The 26,970-nt window shown below is 39.2% G+C and overlaps 1 protein-coding gene across 5 annotated transcripts in view; it reads left to right on the top strand.

Annotated features, from left to right (window-relative positions):
• BLMH (bleomycin hydrolase) overlaps nt 1-22,730 on the top strand; it is a 41,869-nt gene extending 19,139 nt beyond the window's left edge. For 4 of the 5 annotated variants that reach the window (XM_082371868.1, XM_082371867.1, XM_082371866.1 and 1 more), the window contains exons 7-12: nt 1,043-1,198; nt 2,085-2,243; nt 2,359-2,426; nt 4,221-4,338; nt 6,989-7,058; nt 21,763-22,730. In XM_082371868.1, the coding sequence (XP_082227994.1) occupies nt 1,043-1,198; nt 2,085-2,243; nt 2,359-2,426; nt 4,221-4,338; nt 6,989-7,058; nt 21,763-21,914 (723 nt within the window). In that variant the 3' untranslated portion in view covers nt 21,915-22,730. Of the gene's footprint in view, nt 1-1,042; nt 1,199-2,084; nt 2,244-2,358; nt 2,427-4,220; nt 4,339-6,988; nt 7,059-12,933; nt 14,895-21,762 lie in introns of those variants that run through there. The other variant, XM_082371869.1, reaches the window with a different exon arrangement.
• The last annotated feature ends 4,240 nt before the right edge of the window (nt 22,731-26,970 follow it).

The raw sequence follows: 26,970 nt of genomic DNA, 5'->3' as shown, positions 1-26,970 counted from the left end.
GACAGTGTGTGACATCAGTTTAGACCATGGTTCTGCCAGTTACTAGCTATGTGATCTTAAGTAGGTTACTTATTTTCTTTGAGTCTCAATCTCTTTGGGGGGAAAAAAAGAAAAAGGGGAAATTATGCCTTGAGAGAGTTCTGTGAGAATTAAGTTAACCTAGCAGATATATAGTATCTAGCACAAAATAGTCACACTTAATAAATACAGGGTCCATTTCTTTTGACTGTATTGGAGTATATCAATACAAATGTATGGAGCAAATAATACAGGTAATAAGATTGGATTAGGGTGGTGCCTGGGGTGGAGAAAGAAGAAGCGGATTGTAGTGTGTATTTTTTAAAAGATAAAAACAAATTTGATACAGAAGAGGAAGGTATGTCTCTATATTTCTATTTTTGTCTTTCTATAAGATGAAAATAATATAAAATATTGAAATATCCTTGGATTGTAATAATGCTAATTGAAGGTTTTATGACATCATTGGAAAGTATGTTAAGGTCTCACAACCCAAAAAATGGTACCTTACTACTAAATTTAGTCTTGTTCTAATAATAATTTTAATAGACATTGTCATCTAAGCTCCACCAAAAAGTTAATGACTTTTCTGTGAGTAGAGACCCCTGTCACAATCAAAGCCAAACCTAGAAGCATAAAGGGAAGGAAATCCATTTATAAAATGTATGCAATTATTTGTCACTTGAAATATAATCAGCAGAGCAGCAACCCAGGTCTTGTTGTGTATCAGTGGTGAGTGATTTCTTGGCTAAGGAAGTTTAACTTGCAGGGCAAATACTAAGCACTAAATATTAACATTTCAGAATTGTATTGTTCACAGTGTTTATTTAAGAACTCAGAAGTTGGCTGATATCAAATCCTGGACATCAACCTTCCAATTTTTGGAGCAATATTAGATTTCCTGTGAAATTTCTGGCTTGAATTTAGCCACTGATTCCTTGTGTTTCCCAAGCTAGAAGAAAATGAAGAGGTAAAAAATACTGCTTCCCCCTAGCCATCGCTTATCTGTCCTCCTTTTTTCCAGATATTCAGAGTGGTGTGTATCTGTTTGGGTAATCCACCAGAGACGTTTACCTGGGAGTATCGAGACAAAGATAAAAACTATCAGAAGATTGGCCCCATAACACCCTTGAAGTTTTACAAGGAACATGTCAAGCCACTCTTCAATATGGAAGATAAGGTTGGAGACTGGCACTGGCAGCCACTGGCTGTTTACTTTCAAATGCCTGTTGACTACAAGAAAGAATACACGATTCCTGGGTTACCATGCATGCTCATCAGACTAGACACTAAACAAAATGTTTCCTCCTTCCTCTGAGGTATTTTATGAACCAATTCAGTTGGTCATATTAGGATCCCCAGTGCTCCTCTTCAGAGACTTTTCTAACTATGGGCCAGCAGTCAGTTTAATTCCCATATGCTCCCCTGATTTGGGCCCTGAGTCATTCTCAGTTGCGAAGACAATAAAAGTATATTGGGTGTTTCTTACCATGGGTTCAGAGCATCACTCTACTGTGGGCCCCTCTTGGGACTCTCTTGCGGAAGGGAGCAGTGTCCCATCCTAGTTTTTCCCGCTCACTTCAGGGCTTCTCCACCTGCCTAGCAAGATGACTAGCGCCCCTTCTTCATTGGCATCTTGACCATCTTAAAAGCACGTGGCGTTTTTTTATGATGGAGTCCCAACTCAGTTGTGGTACTGCCAGATGTTGAGCCTTTCTGGTAACTTGAGAGCAGAGGTCTTGTAGTGATGGACTCGTGAATCGCCATCTTGCCATACTCAGTGCACACAATTCTGCAGAATTAGTTTTGGGGTGATTCCCGCCAGTAGGAAAAACAGGTTGATGCAACTCCCAAATGTGTCCCTTATACTAATTAGGATATACAGGGACCTCTCTCACATGACCTTGCCACCTTTTGTTTCTCAGTTATTTAACAATGTGTAATGCTTGTTCTTGTAGGCAGAGGTGCTAAGCTTGATACAAATATATGAACTTAAAGGAGAGGTCTGTATCTTGCTTGACACTCCTGGTTTTATGTTCTAATCAACATGTTCTTGATCTCAATAGATTTGTTTAGTGAATGACCCTCGGCCCCACCATAAGTACAGCAGGCTTTACACGGTGGACTACTTAAGCAACATGGTTGGAGGGAGGAAAACTCTATATAACAACCAGCCCATTGACTTATTGAAAAAGGTGGTTGCTGCCTCCATCAAAGATGGAGAGGTTGGTATTGTTTCTTTGTCTTCTGCATAGGGGTTAAAACCTTTTCTTCCCACTTCTTTGGTGTAATAGGAAGAACTTATGTTGACTTCTTTCATCTTCTTTCCTCTATTTCTAGGCTGTATGGTTTGGCTGTGATGTTGGAAAGCACTTCAATGGCAAGTTGGGCCTCAGTGACATGAATGTGTGAGTGCAAGAAATTTAAAATAGAAAATCATTTGTGGGTTGTGACTGTTGGAGTGCACTCTTGGTACGAAGTGACTCAGCTCAGGTTCACTCAAAGATTAAGGCTGGCCTGAGGGTGGGTCTCTTTCTTTCTATTTTGTAGAATTTGAGGATTCGTAGCAGAAACTCCACATATTTATATGCTCTAACCTGGGAAGTCAAGATCATACTTCATATCTGAGTTGAAATTGTTGGACGTTCCTAAAAAGTCATCCTACATGAGAAAGACACTTAAAAAAAATTTTTTTTGTTTAAAAAAAAAAAACAATGTAACACTCAAAGTAGTATTGTAAAAGATATAATCAATGTGATGCCAAGTATTTGATACCAAGTATTTATCAAAGATACCACATACTTTTTGTCTTTTTTTTTGGTACAATAATTACTTTTTAAAAGACAAGGGACTTCCATGGGTGGTCCAGTGGCCAAGACTCCATGCTCCCAATGCAGGGGGCCCGGGTTCAATCCCTGGTCAGGGAACTAGATCCCACATGCTGCAGCTAAGAGTTCACATGATGCAACTAAAAGATCCCACATGCTGCAACTAAAGATCCTGCATGCGGCAATGAAGATCCTGTGTGCCGCAACTAAGACCCGGTGCAGCCAAATAAATAAATAAATATTTTTTTTAAAAAAGGCAACTTAAAAGTTGGATTACTGGGACTTCCCTAGTGGCAAAGTGGTTAAGAATCTGCCTGCCAATGCCAGGTACACAGGTTCGATCCCTGGTCCGGGAAGATCCCACATGCCACAGAGCAACTAAGCCCGTGCACCACAACTGCTGAAGCCCACGTGCCTAGAGCCCGTGCTCCGCAACAAGAGAAGCCACTGCAATGAAAAGCCCGCGCACCACAATGAAGAGTAGCCCCCAGCTCGCCGCAACTAGACAAAGCCTGCACGCAGCAATGAAAACCCAACGCAGCCAAAAAAAAAAAAGAAAGTTGGATTACGAAAGTTATAAAAATAATAGTAATTGATTACTGTGTAAATCTGCTCAGTGCGTTTGGGGATATAATGAAAGGTTTTCCAGATCTCTTGTTTGCTATTTGAGCCTTCTTAACTACTTCTATTACTTTGATACCTTATGTATTTTGTCTTTATGACAACTAGGACTAATATGCATACACACTTTAAAGCATTCCTCCTGGTTGTTTATGACAATGAAGATTCATTTGTGAACTGAATCATTCAAATTCCTTGACTTAAAATATATCACTTTAGCATTACTTGTAAGTAATTATTACTTGTAGGAAATTGAGTAAATATCTTGACAGTTAACAACAGGACAAAGGAAATCTGCTAAAAGAATTCATGAAGTTTTTTAAACTTTGAAAATATTCTCCAATATTTTGACACTATTTATTTAAATTTCACAGTTAGCAGTGGTCTAAATGAATTCAGAAACTGAGTGTTTCTCCCGGCTCAAAAGAGACCATTTTTGAAAGAAATTACTTCAGAAACTTTTAAGTTTTCTTGCCAAAATGACAGTGTAAGCTTATCTTGTCAGCTTTCTGATTTGGGGAATTTATGTTTAATAACTTCATATTTTTCTGAGTACTCTTGTGACACAGAGAGAATGGAATCCCATTGAGAGACTAAATTTTGCACGTACCACGTTCTCTAAAGAGCTACAGCCCAGATATATCTGGAGCTGCAAAGCCCCTTCAGGTTCTTCTATGATCCTTTTACAACCAGAAGCCAATTATCCCCCATGATTGTACTCTCTATATTCTGTGCTATTGTTCTCTTTTACAGCTATGACCATGAGTTAGTGTTTGGTGTCTCCATGAAGAACATGAATAAAGCTGAGAGGCTGACTTTCGGTGAGTCACTTATGACCCACGCCATGACCTTCACTGCTGTCTCGGAAAAGGTATGACCCTCAGCGTGCCCACTCCAGTGTTTGCATAGGTGGATCTACATGCTCCTGCAGACCATTTAATCCAGCAGAGCTTCTTCATAGTGTATATGATTTCTGTTAAAAGTTAGCGAGACATTGTACCTGCCTCACTTGGGGTTTGGCTGGATGCTCAGAAGTAATAAAAATAGAAACTTTCCAGGAGGAGCAGAATTTGTGCCAGCAGGGAGTAAGGAGGTAACTGCTTTTCTGTAACTTTGGAAATTCTTGGTGTGAAAAGAGGTCAGCAAGGGAACTTGGGAGAGGATAACTTCAGTTTAATAAGGAATTAAAATGTGCCCTGAAAGTGTTCATATCTTGATGACTTATGTTCAGACTCACCTTCCTTTCATTTGTCATTCAGATTCTTCTGCAGTAAAATGTCAATAACAATAATTTGTAGACTCCATGCCCATTACTGGATTTATGCAGAGCTTCAGGAAATTGAATGTAAAAAGTATGTTGAATTTCCTATGAAATACTCTGACTAGTAATATCACTGTTTCTAAGACACAGTGTTGGAAACAACAACTGCAGTTTTATTTCACAAATAAGCCTCCTTATTTCTAGGCTGTAGAATAGATATTTACTCCTGTGCTCAGGGGTCATAAAGAAGAGAAGACTTCAGAATACTTTAGTTCTTTACCACTGCAAGCAAAAGTGTTCTTTTCCTAGCCTAATTGGAAAGAAAGTCACAGAATAACTACCTTGACCTTAGAAGCAAAATATTAGAAGGAACTTCTCGTAAAATACTGTAAGTAATGAAATAAAATTCTATAGTAAATAAACTAGAATAAAATACTACTAAAATACTTAGAATAAAATATTAAGTTGTTCATATTTATGTTTAGACCTCCTATATTGTAAAATTCAGTGGATTTATTACTAAAGCTCCTTAAAGTTAAACTTTTAAACTATTCAGAGGATTATTAAAAGGGAAAACAAACTAAAAACCTTGTAATTTCCAAGAGAGTTTTGGGTTTTATCATTTTCCATCTCTATTATAGAGTATTCCTGTTTTTCAGAAATAAAAATCATACATACTCCATGTCGTTTTCTCTGGAACTTCCATTCTTTCACTGGCATGGTTTATTAATATGCTTTTTTTTCCCCTCTGGGAAATGGAGCTACATTACCTGTAAATATTATAAAGCAGAATCGATACTATCATAACTGGAATTTTATATTGAGATTTTTCTCTTCCTTCCACTTTGAGTTTTTGACCACTACAAAACTAGTTTGCACTGCATTTGAATGATAATGCAGAGATAAATGCTAGTAAGTATTCTGGGATATTCTTTCTTGTTTCTGGTTTCTTGGAATCCCTCTGAGGGAGGTCCAGATATTATTCTATATTTGTAGATGACATGGCTTGATCTAGGTCATGCAGGAATTCATTGGCAAAGGAAAGAAGAGGAAACATTTTCAAACTTACTATAATAAATGACTTTAGGTGATATAGATTCTAACAGTTATATTTAAAAGGAAAGTAAAGATGGACTATAATGCAGGGAGTAGAAAACCAAAACATTTAATAAGCTAGCCCCAGAATGTATAGTTTATTGATGTGGTTTTAAAGGTACCTGGGGCTAAGATTAAGGGGTAGGTAGTACAGATAAGGGTGTTTGAAACTTGTGGGTTTGATTGTTGGCTATTTCTGAGACTGAAAATTACTGAGATTCAAGAAAACTGTCAGGAGTAAAATCAAATCCCATGTAGATGAGACTCATGCAGTTTTATGCAGGTGGGAGTTGACAGATGAAATCATTAGGAGATAATTCAGGAGCCAGCTCTCTTCTCATGCTACAGAGATTTAAGTTGTTTTGACATCAGCTAATGCCCTGGGTAAACATGAGAGAGAACAGTCTTTTCCCAAGTGCAGCCTTCTTATCCCTCTCTGCGTCACTGTAAGAAAGACTGTAAATGAAGGTTATCAGGATGAGTATCGTTGTCCCTTTAAGAAGATGAAAATTGAGCTTATTTTATTAATGAAGATAGAAGGAGAACGGAACTGCCTGGGTTTTGTTTTGTGAAAATAGTGTTTGGTTTGCCATTCAATCTCTATTGTATTAAATTCAATATTTGTGTAACTGAATCAATAAAAGAACACATTGGAGAGTGTCATTACTCGGTTCCCCTAAGAAAGAAAAGTAGGCTGTATTGATGAGAATGTGTTTGTTTTCTTTTTTAAACTCTTGACTAGGTCTTAGAATCATTTCTAAAATAAATACAGTGGGGTACCTTTGCAATGAATGCTGACTAATTAAAAGCAAGAGTCTCTGGCTTCAGATGGTGTTCACTGCTTTCAGTAATTTAATATTTTGTTTTTCTTAGCCAAGAGGCATTTTAATGTGCTTATTTTCTGTATACAATAGAATGTAAAGGAGAAAATAGTATTTATCGCTTTGCTGGGTTTATTGCATTTTCACCCCAAGAGATTCAAACTCCACTTCTATTAGAGTATCCCTTTGGTTATAGTGGAAGATATACGGCCCTGGTCATGTATATCATTGCTGTATAGCGAAGGCTCTTTCTTCTGAGTGGCTGAATAAGAGCTGAAATTACATGACACCTCATCAGGACGGATCTAGTTTCAGACTACACACTGTCATCCACTCTTTTGCAGGATGATCAGGAGGGTGCTTTCGTGAAATGGAGAGTGGAAAATTCGTGGGGTGAGGACCACGGCCATAAAGGTAAGCTTAATCTGGTAATACGAACTCAGAGTGACTAGGTCTGCTCTACTCTCTGCCTCCTAATGGGAAGAAAAAGCTGCCCTAGTGTGGATCATTTTTATTTTTCAGTAATTGGTCCCATTAGCTAGATTATTAGCTAGACTATTCTGGAGAAAAATCTGAGGATCTAGTTTGCCCCCAGGATCCCTACGACCAGCATGGTAGGCCTGAACTCCCTGGTTGGCTCTGAGATCAGTATGTGCTGGCATTTGTTCCAAACTGTGCTGACCCTAGTAGACCTCTTTGTACCAGAATCACTTGGCCCGTAAGAAGTTTGCCCTTTGCCAGGACACTTGCTGTATGGAGTTTGGTGCATTTTCGTTTACTGCACTAACTCTCTAGAAAATCAGAAGCTTTCTAGTGGGAGAATGGGATTGGCAAGAAACTTTAGGCATGTATTGGAGACTCATGAGAAGTTGTGAAGTCTAAAGAGGAAAAGAATGCCATGGTTACCATTTAGATGGTTTTATTCTGACAATCAAAACGCAGGCAGAAGTCATAAGTAAATTATAGTAATTAGGCTTAAAGAAAAACCACAGGTAATATATGAATTGTAGAAAAATAAAAACTACAGATAAGCCAAAAGAGGGGGAAAAAAATCTCTAATAATCCTGCTACCCAGCGATCACCATTGATTAACTGTTTAGGGTATATTCTTGCAAATCTTAGAGACCATATTTCTTAAGACTGTTTTTCATAGTAGATTTAGTAGATAAAAGCCTTTTAAGGTGTTGTTATGCTTTAATTTTTAGAGTTTCAGACCAAAAAGTGGCAACTACCAGAGAATATTATGCATGTCAGCATGTATTTGCGTGTGTGTTATGTGCTGGTCACATCTTGTAGCAGCTGTTTCCCAGAGTCCATATTTCTTACTTTTAGCCAGTAGATTCTGGCTAGGAAGGACACATTAACCGCAGCTCTCTAGACTAGTTAGAAGACTGGAAGGAAATAGGTAGGGAATCCAGTGAGATTACCCAGACACTTGGAATCAAACTTCAGCTATCTCACCCAAGCAGCAATCAGCCAGAAATTTTCTTTAAAAAAAGTAAAACAAAATGAAAGAAAAAAAAGAAAAAGAAAATAGCGATCTCAGCAACTCTTTACCTGTTGCTTCCCTCTTTGTTTAAGTGATTTTCCAGCTAAGTTCTTTAGAGCTCTAAGATTTCCAAGGGTAAAAGGTGGAGGTTTGGAAGTGAGCAGATGGGGCTTCAGTCGTTTATATTTGAAAACTACTGTCTTAGAAGAGCCTTGACAAGACTTGAGTATGCTGCAGTTGAGTGGCACAGGCTAGTAGGTGATGGCCAACACCTAGAGGCCATTTAATGTGTCATTCCAAGTCTTTTCATCTCCCCATGAAATGATCATTGGTGGATTTTGGCTAACTGTCCCTGGGATCTGCTGTGAAACTCAGCAGCTCAGTGATTATATGTAAACGAATATTAATGCTGTTGGTACGTATCTGCTCATCATCAGGTAGTTGCATGTCCCCCATCTGTGATTTCTGTTATTGTTCTGTGATTATGGGGCACTTGCTAAATTAACTGTTATGAATTAAAGTGCAACATATTTTTTAATTGGTGATTTCTTATAAGATAAATTCATTTTAAGACACAAAAACATTGGGATCAGGTAGAGGTGGGTATAAGGAAACTAGCAAAAAGATTAAAAACAAACAACTCAGAATTCAGTTATATCCCTTAAGTTGATGGTGGTTAAGAAGTGGATGCAAAGGAAAAGCTTGTCTTGAATTGGAAGGATTTGGTATTTGTAACATTTTAAAACATAAGCTATTGTTTCAGATGAAACTCTGTAGCTTCTGTTTCATTTTTGGTCTTATTTGGTCCCTGTAAATGGTTTGTTATTGTAAAGATTAGTGTCTAGAAAAAGGACTAAATTTATGGTTTGTTTAGACCAGCCTGGACCCCTTGGCTTGTTTCTGAGATATTTTTCTATCTATAACAGTCACTGAGTTTGTAGATAGTAGTGATACCCATTTAAGAGAGGATAAACACTTGTAAAGTCAGGCAAAAGCTCTGTGTTCTGTGTAGTGTGAGTTATTGTCTTTCTTACTTTGAACCTAAATACCTACTCTTAAAGAGGATTCTAGGCCACTTTGCTAATTTTTTTCCATTCAACTGTACCTCTTTACTCCTAACGCAATAAAAGTTTTGCTTCTGCTGACTTACTCATTCTATTATCATGTTGAGAGAGCTGGGGTCTTTTTTTTTTTTTAAGTTCAAAGGTTATAGCTTATTGTACTATAACACATTAACCAGTTTTGCTTCCAACCCAGAAGTCTAACATTTAATTATTTACAGAATTATATGAATTTTATAATTTATGTTATAAAGCACACATAATTATATCACACACACACACATTTTCAAATGTCCTTTGGCTCTTTGAACTGATTGTGTTATCTTACTGGTTCACTCTTGTAGTGAGTTGAATAAAATCTTTAACACGTGTTTATTTTACATTTGCATTATATCACCATTTTACTTCTTAAAATTTACTTTAATGACAGTGATACTCCCTTCTTGGTTTTTTTTTTTTTTTTAACATCTTTATTGGAGTATCATTGCTTTACAATGGTGTGTTAGTTTCTGCTTTATAACAAAGTGAATCAGCTGTACATAAACATATATCCCCATATCTCCTCCCTCTTGTGTCTCCCTCCCACCCTCCTTATCCCACCCCTCTAGGTGGTCACAAAGCCCTGAGCTGATCTCCCTGTGCTATGCGGCTGCTTCCCACTAGCTAGCTGTTTTGCATTTGGTAGTGTATAGATGTCCATGCCACTCTCTCACTTCATCCCAAGAGCTGGGGTCTTGATCCCTGTGGTCTGCCTATAATCCTTCCTAGCGAAACCTGCAGCTGTCTAGTTAAGACTAAACTAACTTTTTTGTTGTTCTCGAATAACTGAAATGCCTGAGATTATACAGAGTAAAGCATTTCAGTAGAGAGCCAAAAGATAAATTGTACTGAGTGGGGGTAGCGAATAGTTCATTCAAAGCCAAAATAAATTATTCTCATGTGTTTCTTGGTAATGTTCTTTCTGACTTAACAGGAAGGAAGGAAAGAAAACATGATCTAATTTAATTGGCACACTTGGCCTGACCTTAGGAGAATACGTAGTGTGCTATTATGCTGGCGAGGTGTGTTTACCCCAGCAGGGCCCTCCCGTCTGTCATCCTGGTGGGCATTGGCTGCCATGTGTGAGACAGAACCTCTTTTGTGCTCTTTCAGGAGACAGGACAACCTTAAACAGCATTGCTAGGATTTTGTTTCTGTAGATAACATTGTTAACAGTTTGTTACTGTTCTCTATGGGGTTTCTGCTTGTTAAGATTGATGGTTTCTCAAAAAGCAATGTTGATAATACTACAAGCTGGAGGTGAACAGAGCAGAGATACCTGGGCAGGCTGCCTTTTCCCTCTGCCCAGTTCTGGCTTTGGTCTTTCCCATTGGTCATGAGACTACTAATTAAATCAGATAACCTGACTGTTTCCCAAAGGGGACAAATATTAGACACATAAAGGGAGACACATAAAGGGAGAAATTAATTCTTATCTTATTGAAGCCATTGGGTTACTTCATATTGGTGAGGTATTCTAGTATTCTAGAATTCTGGTATTCTTAGTCAGATGGACTGAAAATTGGATACATATCTAGGATGGTGTACAACCAACATGGCTTTCTTTTCTCCCCTGCTTCTTGAAGTACTTGACTGTGTGTTTATGGATCATATTAGAAATGGATTTCATAGTTGAATGAGGGAACAGACCTTGGGACTTGTTACATTGTCTTTCATTTTGAAAAGCTGATAGGCTTGTTAGAATCAAGTAGTTTGTAAAATGTTTAAGAATTTAAAATAGGGGTGATAACCTTTGGTGCTTCTTACTCTTGGTCAGAAATTCATCTGAGAAGAGCATAATCTTTAAGCCAAAGTGACCTACAGGTCATCTCACTAAAAACTGGTAGAGCCAGAATTATAATTCAGTCTGACATTAGAGCCTGTTTTTTTAACCACTAAACTGTGCTTCCTCCAAGCTTCTCTGTTCTAGTAACATCTAGTCTACTCATGGACATACCAGATCAATTTATGATCTTGGTGACCAGAAACTAGTGGCTACGGGGACATAAAACTTGAATAAAGTATCTGGAGATGAGTAAATGTCTGCTGTCAGGAGAAAGGGCTCTTAGAGCACTGTTTATGTCTGGGAATCTGAATAAGGAGGGGAGGATGGAGCAACTCGTGAGTGGTTTGTGTCCAGAGTTAGCACATTGTGAGTTGGGCAAGTGAAAAACTGTATGTAACCACCAAAAATTTCCCAGGATTATTTTGTCCATGCCGCTTTATAACATGGTCTTTGTTTTTGTTTCTGTTTTTTTTTAACTTTTTATCATGGACAATTTCAAGCATATATAAACAGAATAGTATTAAGAAGTCCCCATAGCCCAGCTTCAATAGTGATCAACATTCTGCCATGCATATAACAAAAGTGTTGATACTCAATAAATTAAACTCTTGGATGGTCTCCCTAATGAACCAGTCTTATTATGGAACTTCTTTTTATGATTGGTTCACTTAGTCATGAGATGATATTCCAGTTCTAAAGTCTGATACATCAGAGCTCTGAAGGTAGAATTATCATAACATAGTTCTTAATGCTTGTAGTCTAGTTTCTTAATATGCTAAATAATACAACTTTTTAGTAAGGTTAGGAGGAATATTATTTTCTAACTCTGCAATGGTCATTGAAGGAAAATCTTTATCTTTTAAAAATTTGTTTCTCTACATTTTCATTTCGAACCAAGATTAGTTTTCATTTTTCAAATTGCTTTTGTGCCTGTCAACTTCAACTTTGAAGTTGTTTTTAACTCACATTCTTCATCTTTCCTTACAAATAAGCCTTTCTGTTCCTGATTTCATTTTAGTAAAATTTCCACACTTCCTCATAAAAGGGAGTCTCTTGATGATTTCAGTTAAAGAGGCTTTGGCATGTTAGAGATTAATCTGGAAAGAAATTTATGTGGCTGATTCACATTACATCTGGACTTCTGCTGCTTTCTAAAAACCAAAAGTATAGCCTTTAAATTGCCTCACCATGTGATTTTGGAAACAGTATGTCCAAAGCTAGGCACAAAATTCATCATATCCTTCATATAATGTTATATGGTGGAACCAGGAGAGACAGTTACTACTTTCTTGATTATAGATCCTGGGCAGTAATTTGTCTCCTTATGGTTTCACATTTCTCTATCAGTAACAACGGATAATGACTACTTCCTTATGAGGTCCTATAGTTTATATATAGCCATCAAACTGTATACTGTTATATAACTCTAAAAAGTTCAATGAATATTCTATATTTCTGTCAGAGGTACTCAGGACATAGAGTTCATAACATCTTGCTTCATAAGAATTCAACATTTGCTAATGTATTTGTATTTTTTTCCCCCACGGCATCATGTAGAGTAACTCAGGATATGAACACCCATGTTTGATGTGAAAAAATGAAAACATGCTGAGAGGTTTTGACTTGTTCAGGTTGCACAGTGTCAGAGAGAGAATTGGAATTCAGATTTCTTAATGTGACACAGGCAGCTTCCCTGAAAATGTATATTACCTATGAAAGATAACCAGTTACTTGCAGATCAGTTTGAGATTTAGTGGATTTCTAGCACAGATAATATAAATTATAGACAATATTGAGCTGAACTTGCAGAAATAAGAGAAAATTATATGAGCTAAAAGTGGATGCTTCTGATTTCCTGTAAAAGAGCAAGATACAAATTTGTTTTGTCACCTCAGGGTTTTCATGTCTCTCCAGGCTTGGGAAAAGCACTGCTACTATCAAATTCGGGTATCTGAGTTCTTTCAGAGGGACTTCTCATCCTCCATCTTCATTAACCAATGAGCCTGCATGACTCAAGCTAAAAAATAGTTCATGTGAGTGGAACAGAGGAAGACTGACGGTTGCTTCCTTATCAAAGTGTGTGACTAGCAGAGGGCTACCATTTGTGAGAGGGGGACAAACTATGGAACAGAGGCTCCTCCTAACCTGCAAGCAGGCATTGGTTTCAGGGAGAAATCTCTTCACATTTAATATAGATTTGTGTGTGTGTATTTGCTTTCTCCTCTAGAGAGGATCTGTCATTTTCACCAGATTGTGTCCCAGGTGTGTTTGCGTTGCTTTGAGGAGGATAGAGGTTAAGCACAGAACCTGGCACCAGATGCCTGGGAACACATCCTGGCAGTCCCTCCTATTGGCTGTGTAGCCTTGGTCATGGTATTTAACCTTTATAAGCCTTAGTTTTCTGATCTGTAAAATGGGGTTAATAATTGTACCTACCTCATAGGGTTGTTGTGAGAACTGTGCCAGGCATATAAGAAGTGCATGAAAATATTAGCTATTGTTGTTACTGTTGTTAATGTTATCTGTAGGCAGGTGAGAGCAGGAGAGCGAGAACATAAGGCTCCTTAATCCTTCCCTCTGGGAGAGGGCTGTCTTAACTTGCCCATGGTTCTAGCGTCAGGTCTCTAAGAATTCAAGACCCTCGTGTGACCGCTGGACTACATACCGGTTTACTGGATGGATGACTCGTCATGCGGGCTTAGTTGCATGAGGGAAAGCAGTGGAGGCGAATAAACCTAGTGCCCAGAAGAACCCATCGGCAATAACATCACCTCACATTTATTGATGGGATGCAGGGAACCGTGCACAGACCATGGTGGAACGAATGTCTCTGACCCTCAGAGGAATTTATACTTATTCACCTGGGACATGGAAGGGGATTTGAAGAGGGCTGTGATGGGACAAAAGTGGCATTCATGGTGTGCTCCTCAGACTGTAAGATATAGGATAAGTAGACCAAGAAAAGCAGGAGAAGGGATGATTTCTCCAGGAAGGCAGATGACAGCAGAAGTGGAGGAACCGGGCAGAGCCCCCTCAGTGGGGAGACAGTAGAAAGACATTGAAGCTGAAGTTATTGAAATGGGTGAGGGGTCAGGGAGAAGTCATGGAACTGGGTGATGTCAGGGAGAACTTGGTGGTAAACAGTGCTGCAGCAGGGCAGCCAGAAAATGAGTCAGTGGGAGAGGCTTCGGGATTGGACTTTAAGGCAGGTTTTGGAAACTTTAGGAGGGGTGAGTGAGGGTAGAAGCCCAACTGTGCTATTAATGCCACATCAGGAACATTTTGTACTTGATTCTTTCAAATGCTAGGTACAGGGAGTGGGGAGGCCAGGAATTGAGCTGGGATCATTGAGGCTGTAAATCTTGTTCTGTATGGTGTTTGCAATTTATTATAAGAGCAATTTATTATAAAAACAAATTGCTTTACCAAAAGTAAATAAATAAATAAATAAATATTTTTTTTAAAGACCCTTTAAAAAAAACAACAAGAAAAATTGCTTTTATAAGTGCAAAATAATAAAGGGGGTAAACTACAAGAGAGATGGTGAGTGATTGGAACAGGGAAGGCTCCTTAGTGATTCTTCAAAGGTGAGCAGAGGGCTTCCCTGGTGGCGCAGTGGTTGAGAATCTGCCTGCCAATGCAGGGGACACGGGTTCGAGCCCTGGTCTGGGAAGATCCCACATGCTGCGGAGCAACTGGGCCCGTGAGCCACAGTTACTGAGCCTGCGCGTCTGGAGCCTGTGCTCCGCAACAAGAGAGGCCGCGATAGAGGCCCGCGCACCGCGATGAAGAGTGGCCCCCACTTGCCACAACTAGAGAAAGCCCTCACACAGAAACGAAGACCCAACACAGCCATAAATAAATAAATAAATAAATAAAGACTTTCTCTCTATTCACTGTCTTTAAAAAAAAAAAAATAATAATAATATTTAAAAAAAAAAAAAAAGGTGAGCAGAGTTTTAGAAAGACGTTAGGGTTGTGGCTCTTTTGGGAAGCGAAGTGGAAGGCCAAGAAAAGGGGAGCTGAGAAGCGTAGCTCTTGACCTGTGAAGCATGCTTCAGGCCAGTCCGAGGCCTGGGGCCAAGAAATAATGTGGCCTGCCATCAGTGGAGCTTTTGAGGAATGATCAGAAAGCAGGCTTTGCCTGAAACAAATAGGAGTAATGATGTTTGGGGTTAGAGAGAAGTCATTGAGTTTTGGTGAGGAAACAAACCCTTGGATGACACCTAAAGTTGTGTTTCCTCCTCTTGTCCAACATCAGAGATCCTGGCAGGATTTTGTGTGATCTTGTACTTGCCTGGATCATGCTTACCGTCCAGGGAAACAAAAAAATCAGACTGGTTGGTGTGCTGCCTTCTCTCCTCAGCCCAGAGGTGGACAGGCTTCTTCTGGACTCCTTAGCAGAGGGACTTCCTCAGGAAGTGTGCACTTCTGCAGACTGAACTTTGTTGTGGTTTGATGGTTTAAAAAAAATGCAACCCACAAACCAAAACAACCCTCTTTCCCAACCACATTTTCCACTCTGCCTTCTTACCAGGGAAACACAATCTTCTGTAGCCTTTGTTTCTGAAAGAGGCTACAGGTAATATCCAGCTGTAAGAGTATCCCTTCTCTTATCAGCAAAAGGTTCAGGAACCTGAACCACAGACCAGACGTTTGTGTTTTACTCTGGAGGAAAAAGAAGCTTCTCCTCAGATCAGTGTCCAGATATCTGTCTCATAAGTAGTGGGTTTGTTTCTTTTTGAAAAACGTCCAGCCCATCCTGTTCTCCAGCCTTCTAAATAAATGCACTTAGAACACATGACATCTCTTTGATTTAAAGATACAAAATACCTCATAAATGGACCCTGCAAAACCTGGGCTCATGGCTCTGGATGTGGGGTGTGTGAGCGGAAGGAACCCGGTTCTAGACAGTGCCTAGATGAGGAGCTAGATAAAGCAGTTACCTGTTGACCAAGGTCATAACTGCCTGCCACTCTCTTTGCCCCCCTGAGTGCGGAAGCTGAGCCCCATGGAAAAGACCGAATTTGAAGTTAAGACCTGGATTTGAGTTAGGGCTTTACTTACTTACTGGCTATGTGACTTTAAACAGCTCATACCAACCCCGCCTGCCTCGTAGTGTTGCTGTGAGGATTAAAATCAAAACAAGGATAGTGGATGTAAAATTGCATTTTGAAGTCTAAGCTCCCTACAGATCCCTGTGTGTGTTTTTTATTTTGCTTTCTAAGGTATAATTCTTTTAATAAATAATAAAATTACATTGTTCCAAAATCAAAATACAAAAAAGTATATAAAGGGGAATCTTGTTTCCATCTCTGTCACTCTCTACTCCTTTCACCTCCCCTTCTTTCAGTTTCCCATTTCTGTTGTATCCTTCCAGTGTATTTTAGTGCAGCAAAGGTAGCATACCTTATGCCCCACTCTGCATCTTGCTCTCACTTCACTTAACAGCATGTCTTTGAGGCCTGTCAGTACGTTTTCACATCAGTACAGCTTCATTATCTTCCATTGTCTGGATGTACCATACTTTATTTAGCCAGTTCCCTTACTAATGGAACTTGGGTCATTTCCAGGCTTTTGCTATTACAAACTATATTGCAGTGAGTTAATATCATACAATGATTAGAACAGTGCCTGACAATACTAAGAGCTGAATAAATATTAACTGTTATTGTGCCTGAATAAACATGTATTGTCTGCATGTAAGTACTGTTTTGTCTGTAGGATGAAGTTCCAGAAATGGCCTTGCTTAGTGAAGAGGGTAAATGCATTTGAATTTTTTCTAGGTTGCCAAATTCCATTCCATAGGGATTGTGTCTTTTTGTACATTTGCAGCATACTCTGTACAAATGTAAGGCATGCTTTACACAGTGGGTAACCAACAGAAGTGGTTGACAGATTGTCACTACTTACTTACCTGTTAAAATTGTGTATGTTCATAGCTGGGGACTAGACTGTGCCGAGGCCTTACTGAGTGGTGGATTTTTCACTGAGATTGTGTTTCTTATGTTTTCTTACCACTAACCCTACTTTTCTCTCTTATTTATTTATTTTTTTAATATAGTAGCAGGAAAATGTTTGTAAGCATAACAAAAAAGTTAGAAGTCATAAAGGAAAAGATTGATAAATTTGACTTCATAAAATAAAAAAAATTTTAGTATACTAGAAAACACATCATCAACTAAATTAGAAGGCAAATTGCATAATAGGAAAAAAAGTTTGCAATCATTATAGTATATTAATATAGAGAGCACTATTACTGATCACTGTGAAAATGACAAACATACCAGTTAAAATTAGGCAGAGGTCCGAAACAGACTCTTTATAAAAGAAAACTGTGAATAGCAAGCACACACAGGCAAAAGTTCAAATTGGACCCAAAAATAAAGTTGTAATTATATATACCAAGTATTGATGAGGATATAAGGAAATTAGATAGATAATTAAGGATGTACACAGAGGTTTAATTACAAAAATGTTTATAGCAGTGTTGTTTCTAAGCCTAAAAAAACAATCCAGATTCCAACCGTAGGGGATTGATTAAGTACATTTTGGTTTTATTCATACAAATTCAGCTTAAAAATTAAGATGTAGATAGGTGTCTTTTTTTATCAATGTGAAAAGAGCAATATTGGAAAACAGCATGTGTGGTACTCTAGTAATAGAGCACGATGATGTCTCATTTTTATTAAATGTACAGAGTATATGTAGAAACTTTTATCAGAGGATGATAAATCTGAATAGGGCTTAACCCAAGGTGGTGGGGTTGTAGGCAGTTTTAAAATTTATATTCATCTTCTTACCATCCACCTCTTCCTTCTGCCCCTCTTCCTTCTTTTTTCTCATCTTCCTCCTCCTCCTGTGTTTCCAGAATTTTTTATAATGGGCATTAATTATATGGGTAATCGTTAAGGAATCAAAAAGCAATATAACATTTCAGAATTTTGAGGGGAAAATCACCTACCCAGTGATATAAAATTATCATTTTGCTTTTTTTTTTTTTTCATGTTTTCTCCCCCTGTGTATCTGGATTTTTAACATAGTTATATAGGATATGCCATTTTTATATACTTGTTTTTATACCCGTGTTTTATATACATGTTACTATGTAGTCTTTGCAACTTCATCTTAAATGACTGATTAATGTTGGGTGAAGTGGTTTCTCACTATTTATTAGGAAGTTTGAAATACAAGACAAGTGTCAGTAAAGCCTTTGCTTTCCTTTCTGGGAGCCTTTCTTCAGCCTTGAGTTATCAGCATCAGGTGAAAGATTGGCAGTGACTTAATGAGGCTTCAGTCGTCTGGCTTCCTTAGGTCTGTGCTGCCAGACAGATCCATCGCAGCAGAGCTGATAACTTGATTTTGTCATACCTTTTTTTAAAATAGCAAAAAAATATATATATATATATATATTTTTTTTTTAACCACAAATAGTTTGTTAGTGAGGTGAAATACTTCATAGAACAAAGCAAAAAATATATCTAATTCGTAAATGATAATATATTTATCACTTTAATTTAGTTTGAGAGGTTTAAAACTTAGATCTTTAGCAGGATTTCAGAAAACTGTTTTCTTAGGGTAAAGTTCTTCTTTCCCTTAAACGAACCCATCCGAAACTCTTCTGTGTCTGAGTGAATTTGGCCTAACCGGCCTAGAGCTGTATCCACAGACACTTTTTCCCCTTACAGGCCGATACTGCCCTTTCTCTTAACAAATACAGAAACATTGCCAGTGTCTTTGAGGGACTGTTCACTTATTTTATTTCTTCCTCATAGCATGTAAACAAGACATTAAAGTTTGAACAAAATTTAATTTAGTTCCTAAAGCTGACTTTCTTTATCCATTTATCTGTTTCCCTGAATGCCTTGTTCCCTGAACCTCGAGATCCTTGGAGCAGATTTTTTGTTTTCCTTTTTTTTTTCTTTTTTCCTTTTTCCTTTGAGGAACACCAGTTTCTAATGGCCAGAGTACATAAGTACATAAGGGCTAGAAGCTGCAACTCTCCTCAAATCAAAATGGCCTCTTTCATCCTGCCTTACTGCTCCTCTGCACAGCCCTCACTTGGGTTTTAGACACACTGATCCTAATCTTCTCATTCAAACTCCAAGACACGCAGTATCAACAGCTACAGCGGCCACAAGTTCATTACCTACGCAGGGCGCAGGTACTCGGCAGCCACCTAGACTGTGCGGTTCCTGTGGGCCCCCAAAGAACTCATATCCTGAAGAGAGAGACTAATCAAGGCAGGCCCTCTTGGCAGGGACACTGAAAGGGTGGATTGCAATTGATAGGAGTTTTAATTTGTAAGGACTTACTCTTATCTCCTGCTTTTGGAACAAGATGGTGTAGATGTACTTATTGTCCATTTTCTCTGGGCATTCTTTGAAGACTCATTTGATTGTGTGATGATAGTATTGTCATAAGGATACAGAACTTTATTACATGAATCTGCCTCTATCCTTCACCTGCCTCACTGCCCCGAGCTCCTCTGAGGATTTATTCAGCGTGCATTAGGGTGAGGGGGAGGATGCCTAATGTCTCAAATGGTGTAGCGTTTAGTAGCCTGGTCTCCTGCCCACGAGAACTCTTAGACAAGGCAGATGCTGACTTTCTCAGGAAGCACGCACTTACATTTCTTGCAGCAAGGAATGGTACTGGTTGGCCCTTCGGCCAACCAAGCTTTGGCTGCTAGAACTTAGTGGCAGTAATGTAGGTGATGGTAGGGGCCAGGGACTTTGGAATGGCACGGGCTACAGCGTTTGTCTGTGTTCTTCTTCCCTCAATCTCCTGTTGAGAAAGGAACACTGGATCGTGAGGGGATGAGAGCCCTCGCACACTTGCGCGGACATTTTCTGGTGAGGGTAAACGTGCGGTGCCGCATCAGGACGAGCTGTCTGACTGCTGCCGCAGGAGCAGAATTGGGCGTAGATGAGCTCCCCAGGGCAGCTGTGTTTTCAAGTTAAATAATGTCCTCTGTCACACCATTTAGCTTACAAAATTAGACTTAACCGTCATGATGCCTTTTAATTATTTAAATCAGTCTTGCTTTTAGAGCAGCGGTTCTCAGAGTGTGGTCTGAGGACCCCTGCCAGGTCCCTGGGACCCTTTTAGGGCATCTACAAGGTCTTCCTTCTCCGACAACGTATCTGTGTGAGGCCAGATTTGCTTCATCTACTTCATCCAAAACAACAGATTGCACACAGAAGCAGGTACAAGAATTCAGCTATCTTCTGAATTGTAAAGTAATGCCACTTTCCTAACTAAAATTTATTTTGTTTTGAAATATATAATTATTTTTCCTAAAAATATATTATTAATATTCACGTTTTTTAATTCTTATTTTTAAATGCACCAATATTTTTAACTTTCTGTTTTAATTTTTACTATGGTAAATATCAGTAAGTATAACCCACATAAACAACTTGTTAGGGTCCTCAATAGTTTTAAGTGTACAGTCTTGATCCTGGGGCCAGGAATTTTGAGAACCAACGTACTAGAAGATCACCTTAGGAGAAATACTTACCTCCTCTCCCTTCCTCTTGGTCCTGTGTAGTGGGAAATGATATAGCATAGACCTAGATTTGCACAGACACTTTCAGAGAAAAATTGCTCAAGTGTCTAGTATACAGCAGGTGCCAGATATGATATGATGATGATGATGATGAAGAGGAAGATTGCTAGTTCCTGTGAGTCCTTGCGTGTGTAGGTGCACACAGTACCCCTGTGTAGGTACACAGTTTTGTCCTCTGTGCTCTTTCCATGGCCCATCCTTGTTTTAAATACACACTCTTTCATCTCTTGCTTTAATTTTGCTCTTTGTATTAGCAGTGGCTCAGGTGAAGCATTTTCCCCCCTGTTTCAGTTTGTTGGCCGTGTGATCCTGAAGAGGAATTTGTGTTGTCCTAGTGGAGCCTGAGATACAATCTCCCTGAGGGGAAGAGGCAGGTGTCTAGGATAGGTACCTGATGACGCCACACTTTTTCTCAGCTAAGCTCTCAGCCTGGGGTGTTAGTACAGCTGAGCCCCTCTACAGTCCTGCCACTGGAGAGATCCATAAATCCCAGGGCCTTTGTGAGGAATATACGTCGAGCAACTGTCTCGTCTTCAGTTCTGCCTGATCCTCACCACAGATTTCCTCCTAAGAAAGCAGCGACTCACCCAGTATCATCTGGAAATAAGTGGCTACCTGGGAATGATGGTCAGGCCCCATCAGGACTCCCTCAATGGCTTAGCTGGTTGTTGTAGGAATTTATGGTAGAGAGGAAGGAGAGACAGCAGCCACGGATGCTGAGAAGGTGGGTAGGGTAAGAATCGAAGTGGTATGCGTGCCCTTCTCACCCTAGAGATTAACCCCCTATGTATGTATGGCTGTATGAGCAAGAAACATTTCCACCTACCTTTAGGGTCATTGACTCACCTTCAGGAAGGCAGCCTGGGCAGTGGAATAGCAGGATCTGGTAGCAGCCTTAGGTCCAAGGCCCAGCCCTGAACTTCTGACCTGGGTACATCACTTAGTTACTCTGAGCCCCAGTTTTCTAATTGGTAAAAATATAGCCATCCTGTCCTGTCTGCTTCACAGGGTTGCTAATAAGACTTAATCAGATTAAGTGAGGTTATAGATGGGAAAGCTGAAAAACATGTACAAATGTTAGTTTTGTAAGAGACTTTCTTAGAGTGCCAGTAAGGCTTCTGCTCTTTGCCCCTCACCTTCCGGACTCATGAGGCTTCTCTTCTTTCCTCCAGGCTACCTGTGCATGACGGATGAGTGGTTCTCTGAATACGTCTACGAAGTGGTGGTAGACAGGAAGCACATCCCTGAAGGGGTGCTGGCTGTGCTGGAGCAGGAGCCCATTGTCCTGCCAGCCTGGGACCCCATGGGTGCTTTGGCCGAGTGACGTTGCCTCCAGCTTTTCCTCCTCCCGTGGGACCTGAAGTAGCTGCAAAGGACAGATCCGGGGACTGAAGCCAGAGTTACACAGGTGACTGTGTGTTCCCACGGGACACAGTCAGACTCTTGGATTTCTCCTCCAGGAACCTCTTTGGGAAAGTGTGCTTTATGCTGAAACAAAATACTCTCTAAAGAAAAAAAAGGGAAAGATCAGCTCATACTATCGACTCTCCTCATCTCCAGCAGCTCAGGATCTCTTAGCATTTTAATCAGATGTAATTGTTTGTCTTCAGTCTGTCTCACCAGTCTGGTTCAGTGTCTGTTTTATGAGGCAGGAGAGGATGAGCAGTTATGGTGTGTGGAGAGAAAGCGGACTTAGTGCTCCTTGTTCCTAGAGTAGAGCGGGGGGAGGGCGCCCTGATACTCGAGCTCTCAAAGCTGCATGCTGCCTGACAGTAACACTGTCCCTCCTAGGTGGCAGTCACTGAATTCGGATTTTTCAAGGTAATTTCATGTGCCTCTAATAGCCCAGGATTGGGAGGTTGATCAAAACTGACATGATTCCTTCCTGTTGTTCTGAACTGTGGGGGAACACAGCTCTACTTGAGTCATGGTTAAGTAGAGGGTTGGAGAAAGTAGGTGAGAGAACAACCAAAACCTTATCATGATCTGAATTATAATCATTAGAGGGAGCTCTCGCCAAATGGTTTAACTTCTGCCTCTGGGTTTGGGAGTTGGGTGGGCATAAAAAGGGGATATCCATTCTTTCTGACAACTAGATGGTGCTGAGACGCTTTTGAATAAAACACTTTGCTAAATGAGAGTATGTTGGCTTATTTGATCTAAGAAGTGTGTGTTTGTTTAGCTACGAAGGAAAGCAACCAGGTGACTTGTGTTCTTGACAGTGAAGAAACAGCAAGATGGTTCAGGGCTGCCCTGCTTTAGGTTCTCTGTGGGATGTATGATCCTTCCCAGCCTGTGCTGATCTTCACTGGCTTCTGCAGAGGGCTTCCAGGCACCATATTTAGGAGGGCTTGTGCCCCTGCCACTTAACCATTCTTTCTCCAAGATCCAGGGTCTCTACAAGGGTGGGAAGTAAGGCTCTGCTAGGTCCAGCCTTAGAATGGGCTGAAGAGTATGTATTTTACTAAGACTGGGCCTTTCTTTCATTGAAAGCAAATAAATACAGCACCCTAATCAACATTTCCATCAGTGCCTGAGTCCCTACCTTTCGGGCTCTCCAAGAACCTTCTCAGTTCTAGCATGGAATATTGTTTGTCATAGCACTTTCCAAGATAACATTAGTTAAAGGCTCAAGCATTAATCAGTGTTTACAATATTCTAATAATCCTGTTCCAAGCAGGATAAATCCATTTCTAGACATATCATGATGAAACCCCAGAACAGATCTTAAAAGCATCCAGGAAGAAAATACAGATTGCCTCCAAAGAAAAGACAGTTAGATTGACAGCTAACTTCTCATCAGCAACTATATATGACAGCAGACAGTGAAAGGTACCTTCAAAGTACAATTAGAAATTAACCATGAACCTAGAATTCTATAATGAGTGAAACTGTGTTTCAAGAACTAGGGTGGGGAGGGGGGAAACAAGGGTGAAATAAGACATTTTCAGTCAAAAACTGTTGCCCAAGCAGAACAATAGTGATCTAATATAGAAGGTCTGAAATTCAACAAAAGAATGTAGAATCAAAGTGATAAACACGTGCACCATCTAAACAAGAAGTGACTGTGGGTAGTCTTACAGGGTTCAAAAAAAGATAAAACCAAAATACATGAAAATAGATAATGAGGGAGATGATTGGAATAAAATAAACATACTCTGAAGTCCTCATGTCACTGAGGAAGAAGATAAGTATATTGATTAAAATAAAACAAGATGGGGGAAAGAAAAGAAAACACAGGACAAATACTATATCCCAATAAGATAGAAATCTAAATGTGTCGATAATTACAACGTCTATAAATGGGTTAAATGTTTCAGAAAAAAGACAAATTGTCACATGGGATTTTTAAAAGAAATTCAGCCATAAGTTGATTATAAGAGATATCAGTACCTAGGATAAAAAAGGATAGAAGAGATATATCAGGCAGGTACTAACCAAAATAAATTTGGTATAGCTATCTTAATAACCAGTAAAATTATGGCCACTCAGACTAATTCTGGGATATGTTTTTCACAGCCTCCCTGGAATTGTACAGCACAGTGGCTCTGGTAATAGGCTTTAAAACTAAAAGCATTACTAAGGATAGAATCAGTACATAATTATATGCTCACTTGATTCTCCAGAAAAATTGAAGGATTCTAAATTAGTATTCACCTAATAACCTCAAAATATATAAAACAGAAACTGATGGCTACATGGAAAAACAAATAACCCAATATCATAATGGAAGATTTTAACACTTCTCAATTATTGATCAAGCAACCAAAAAAATCAGGTGAAGATTTAAGCATTTAATAAGTTTGATATAATAGACATCTAGTATCCTACCGCATCTAACAACTGCTAATGCTTTTTTTTTATTTTTTTGGCCATGCCACATGGCATGTGGGATCTCTCATTCATCCCCGACCAGGGATTGAACCCATGCCGCCCTGCAGTGGAAGCACAGAGTCTTAACCACTGGACCACGAGAGAAGTCCTTACTGATTCTGTTTTGAGCACACATGGAACTTCTGCAAAAATTGAGCAGATGCTGGGCAATAGAGTCAATCTCAACAAATTTCAATGGATTGTTACCATGCAGGCCACACTCAAACCACAATGCAATCAAGTTAGAAACCAAAAATTAAAAGATAACTAATAAAGCTATAAAAACTAAAGAAAAGGGCTTCCCAGGTAGTGCAGTGGTTGAGAATCTGCCTGCCAATGCAGGGGACACGGGTTCGAGCCCTGGTCTGGGAAGATCCCACATGCCGCGGAGCAACTGGGCCCGTGAGCCACAACTACTGAGCCTGCACGTCTGGAGCCTGTGCTCTGCAACAAGAGAGGCCGCGACAGTGAGGCCCGCGCACTGCGACAAAGAGTGGCCCCCGCTCGCCACAACTAGAGAAAGCCCTCGCACAGAAACGAAGACCCAACACAGCAAAAATTAATTAATTAATTTAAAAAAAACTAAAAAATGATAACTAATAACTAATTAAAAGGAAATTTAACCTGAACAATAATAAAAATACATATCAAAATGAGATACAGATAAAATAGTACTTAGATTTTATAGAGTTAAAAGTTTATTAGAATGTAAGGAAGCCTAAAAATTGAGTTTAGCATCTATTTCAAGAAATCAGAAGTACAAAAAAACCTGAAGAAAGTAGAAGGAAATAGGAAAGATATGTGCAGAAATTAAACATAGGATCAACATTCCCATAAGTGGTTCTTTCAATTTTTTGGCTTTCTTTTTTTCATTTTATTTTTTTATTGAAGTATAGTTGATTTACAATGTTGTGCTGATTTCTGCCGTACAGCAAAGTGACTCAGTTATATGTATATATACATTCTTTTTTAATATTCTTTTCCATTATGGTTTATCGCAGGAGATTGGATATAGTTCCCTATGCTATACAGTAGGACGTTGCTGTTTGTCCATTCTAAATGTAATAGTTTGCATCTACTAACCCTGAACTTCCAGTCCATCCCTCCCCCTCTCCCCTCCCCCTTGGCAACCACAAGTCTGTTCTCTATGTGAGTCTGTTTTTGTTTTGTAGATAGGTTCATTTGTGCCATATTTTAGATTCCACATATAAGTGATATCATATGGTATTTGTCTTTCTCTTTCTGACTTATTTCACTTAGTATGATAATCTCTAGGTGCATCCATGTTGCTACAAATGGCATTGTTTCATTCTTTTTTATGGCTGAGTACTATGCCATTGTATATATGTACCACATCTTCTTTATTCATTCATCTGTTGGACATTTAGGTTGTTTCCATGTCTTGGCTATTGTGAATAGTGCTGCTATGAACACAGGGGTGCATGTATCTTTTTGAATATAGTTTTGTCCAGGTATATGCCCAGGAGTGGGATTGCTGGATCATATGGTAGTTCTATTTTCAGTTTTCTGAGGAACCTCCATACTGTTTTCCATAGTGGCTGCACCAACTTACATTTCCACCAACAGTGTAGGAGGGTTCCCTTTTCTCCACACCCTCTCCAGCATTCGTTATTTGTAGACTTTTTAATGATGGCCATTCTGACCGGTGTGAAGTGGTACCTCATTGTAGTTTTGATTTGCATTTCTCTAATAATTAGTGATGTTGAGCACCTTTTCATGTGCCTAGGGCCATCTGTATGTCTTCTTCAGAGAAATGTCTTCTGCCCATTTTTCGATTGGGTTGTTTTGTTGTTGTTGAGTTGTATGAGCTGTTTATATATTTCGGAGATTAAGCCCTTGTCAGTTGCATCATTTGCAAATGTTTTCTCCCATTCTGTAGGTTGTCTTTTCATTTTGTTTATGGTTTCCTTTGCTGTGCAAAAGCTTGTAAGCTTGGTTAGGTCCCATTTGTTTATTTTTGTTTTTATTTCTATTGCCTTGGGAGACTGACTTAAAACACTGGTACGATTTATGTCAGAGAATGTTTTGCCTATGCTCTCTTCTAGGAGTTTAATGGTGTCATGTCTTATGGTTAAGTCTTTAAGCCATTTTGAGTTCATTTTTGTGCATCGTGTGAGGGTGTGTTCTAATTTCATTGATTTACATGCAGCTGTCCAACTTTCCCAGCACCACTTGCTGAAGAGACTGTCTTTTTCCCATTTTATATTAGAAGTAGTTCTCTTAAAAAAAAAATTAAGCAAATCAACATATTTGGCAAGACTGATCCCAAAAAAGTACATACACAGACACAAAAGAAATTGAAAGGAGCATACTATTATACTGCAGATATTTGAAAAATAGAAGATACCCTTAATGTTGTCAAAAGTGACAGTAAAAGGGATTTGTTTGGAAGACATAAATCCCCAAACCCCGGGAAGAAGGGAAAGAAGAAACAAACTGAAGAGCAGATTGAGACATTGAAAGATTTAGCGGAACTGAAGAAGTTG

This window comes from Balaenoptera borealis, assembly GCF_965194805.1.
Source record: "Balaenoptera borealis genome assembly, chromosome: 20".
NCBI classification, from domain to species: domain Eukaryota; kingdom Metazoa; phylum Chordata; class Mammalia; order Artiodactyla; family Balaenopteridae; genus Balaenoptera; species Balaenoptera borealis.
Note: the sequence above shows the minus strand (reverse complement) of the source record. Positions and strands in the feature narration are given on the sequence as shown.